The sequence below is a fragment of the Ursus maritimus genome, unplaced genomic scaffold, assembly GCF_017311325.1.
Source record: "Ursus maritimus isolate PB19 unplaced genomic scaffold, ASM1731132v1 scaffold_21, whole genome shotgun sequence".
Lineage (NCBI taxonomy): Eukaryota > Metazoa > Chordata > Mammalia > Carnivora > Ursidae > Ursus > Ursus maritimus.
The window spans coordinates 2,802,885-2,804,464 of record NW_024424564.1 but is presented as its reverse complement, the minus strand read 5'-3'; the positions used below and the strand labels follow the sequence as shown (position 1 = coordinate 2,804,464).

The 1,580-nt window shown below is 61.6% G+C and overlaps 1 protein-coding gene across 2 annotated transcripts in view; it reads left to right on the top strand.

Annotated features, from left to right (window-relative positions):
* The first annotated feature begins 346 nt into the window (after positions 1 to 346).
* The window catches only part of LRIG3 (leucine rich repeats and immunoglobulin like domains 3), a 49,863-nt gene continuing 48,629 nt past the window's right edge, over positions 347 to 1,580 (top strand). The window contains exon 1 of one of the 2 annotated variants that reach the window (XM_040637208.1): positions 347 to 831. In XM_040637208.1, the coding sequence (XP_040493142.1) occupies positions 587 to 831 (245 nt within the window). In that variant the 5' untranslated portion in view covers positions 347 to 586. The remainder of the gene's footprint in view (positions 832 to 1,580) is intronic. The other variant, XM_040637207.1, reaches the window with a different exon arrangement.

Genomic DNA, 1,580 nt, shown 5'->3' with positions numbered 1-1,580 from the left:
AAGCTGGCCTAATATTTGTTGTTGTTTGCACACTCCCTTTTTCTCTTCAACTCCATTTGATATGTTTCCCAGGACGTAGTGGAGACTGCTGGCCGCAGAGGCTGGAAAATATAACTCCGAATTTCCTACAATCTCAGCGCCACTTTCTCCCGCGCTCCCGCCAGGGTCTGGAGCCCTGTTGTTGTCACGTGGACTCGGGGCGACAGGGCCCGGCCGGCCAATGGACGCGCGGCGGCTCCGCACGCCCCGCCTCCCGACTCAGCAGCGCCGGGACTTGGCGCACCACCGCGGGGAGGAGGCGAAAAAGTTTCTTTGCGGGCGAGAGGGACTTCGGTGCGCCGACGCTGTTCGGGCTGCCGAGCAGCCGCAGCCGGCAGTCCTCTCTGGTTTCCCTCTCGCTGCTCCGGGGCATGAAAGGGCTTAGCTGCTGGGCGTAAAAGAAAGGAGTTTGCCGGACAGCGCAAGAGAAGGGCGCGCGCACGCGGCCCCGAGCGCGGACGGCCACTCTCGGCTGCAAGTTTGGGCCGGACCTCCAGCGCGCGCCGGCTGCGGAGCGCCGGGCAGAGCGAGAGGCCGCAAGAGCGCGATGGGCGCACCAAGGCTTCGCGCGCCGTCAGTGGCACTGGGACTGCTGCTGGGTGCGGTGCTGGGACGCCTGGGCCCGGCCGAGGGCAGCGGTCGCGGAGGCCCGGGGGCAGTGGGGCAGCCTTCCGGGGTCGCCGCCGAGCGCCTGTGTCCCGCTCCCTGCCGCTGCCTCGGGGACCTCCTGGACTGCAGCCGCCAGCGGCTGGTGCGCCTTCCTGAGTCGCTCCCGCCCTGGGTCGCTCGCCTGTAAGTATTCTCCTTGAGGGCGGAGGGGGAGCCGCTCGAGATTCGCGAGGGGCCGGGGCGATTGGCGCGCGGTTGCCTTTTCTGGGGCAGTTGCTCCTGACAGGCCGCAAGCGGCGCTCGGTGGAGATGGAAAAGGAGCCATCGAGGCCTCAGTCGCCCTACACTAGTGCCTAGCGGGCCGCGCGGTGGGCCCTGGGCTTACCCCACCTGACCGCAGGTGGGCGAAGGAAGGGAGCCACTGACAACTCCTAGGAGTAGAGTCAACGTCGTGAGCCCAGAGCCTGCCAAGTGGATTCAAATGCGCGCCCCTGCGAGGGCGGGACAGGAGAGGTGGCGGTCTGCGGGTTGCTAGAGTTCGCAGTTCTCCCAAGGTGTTAAGATCCTGTGGCTCAACTGCAGTTTCTAACTGGTTCAGGCCCCCTTTCCTGTTCCCAACCAGTAATTGAATGAGCTCCTTTCATTTGAGAAGCCTCCTCAACAGAGTCGGTCACTGTCCAAGCTATAGTAGACATCGTTTCGTTGTTCTCTCCCCTGTGCTTAATTTCGCTGTAGGAAATTCCATAAAGCCTCAACCAAATTGTAACACATCCTTGTTCCAGTAGGAAGTTGACGAAACTGATCAGTAGATATGGAAGGAAAGGAACTAGAGTTTTCAAAACGAAGGGTGTGATTTCTGTAGCTTCTCAGCAAACAGTTTAGGAGAGAGGACTGGGCGCTGTTATGCAAGTTTTTGGATGCTAGCTGTGAAG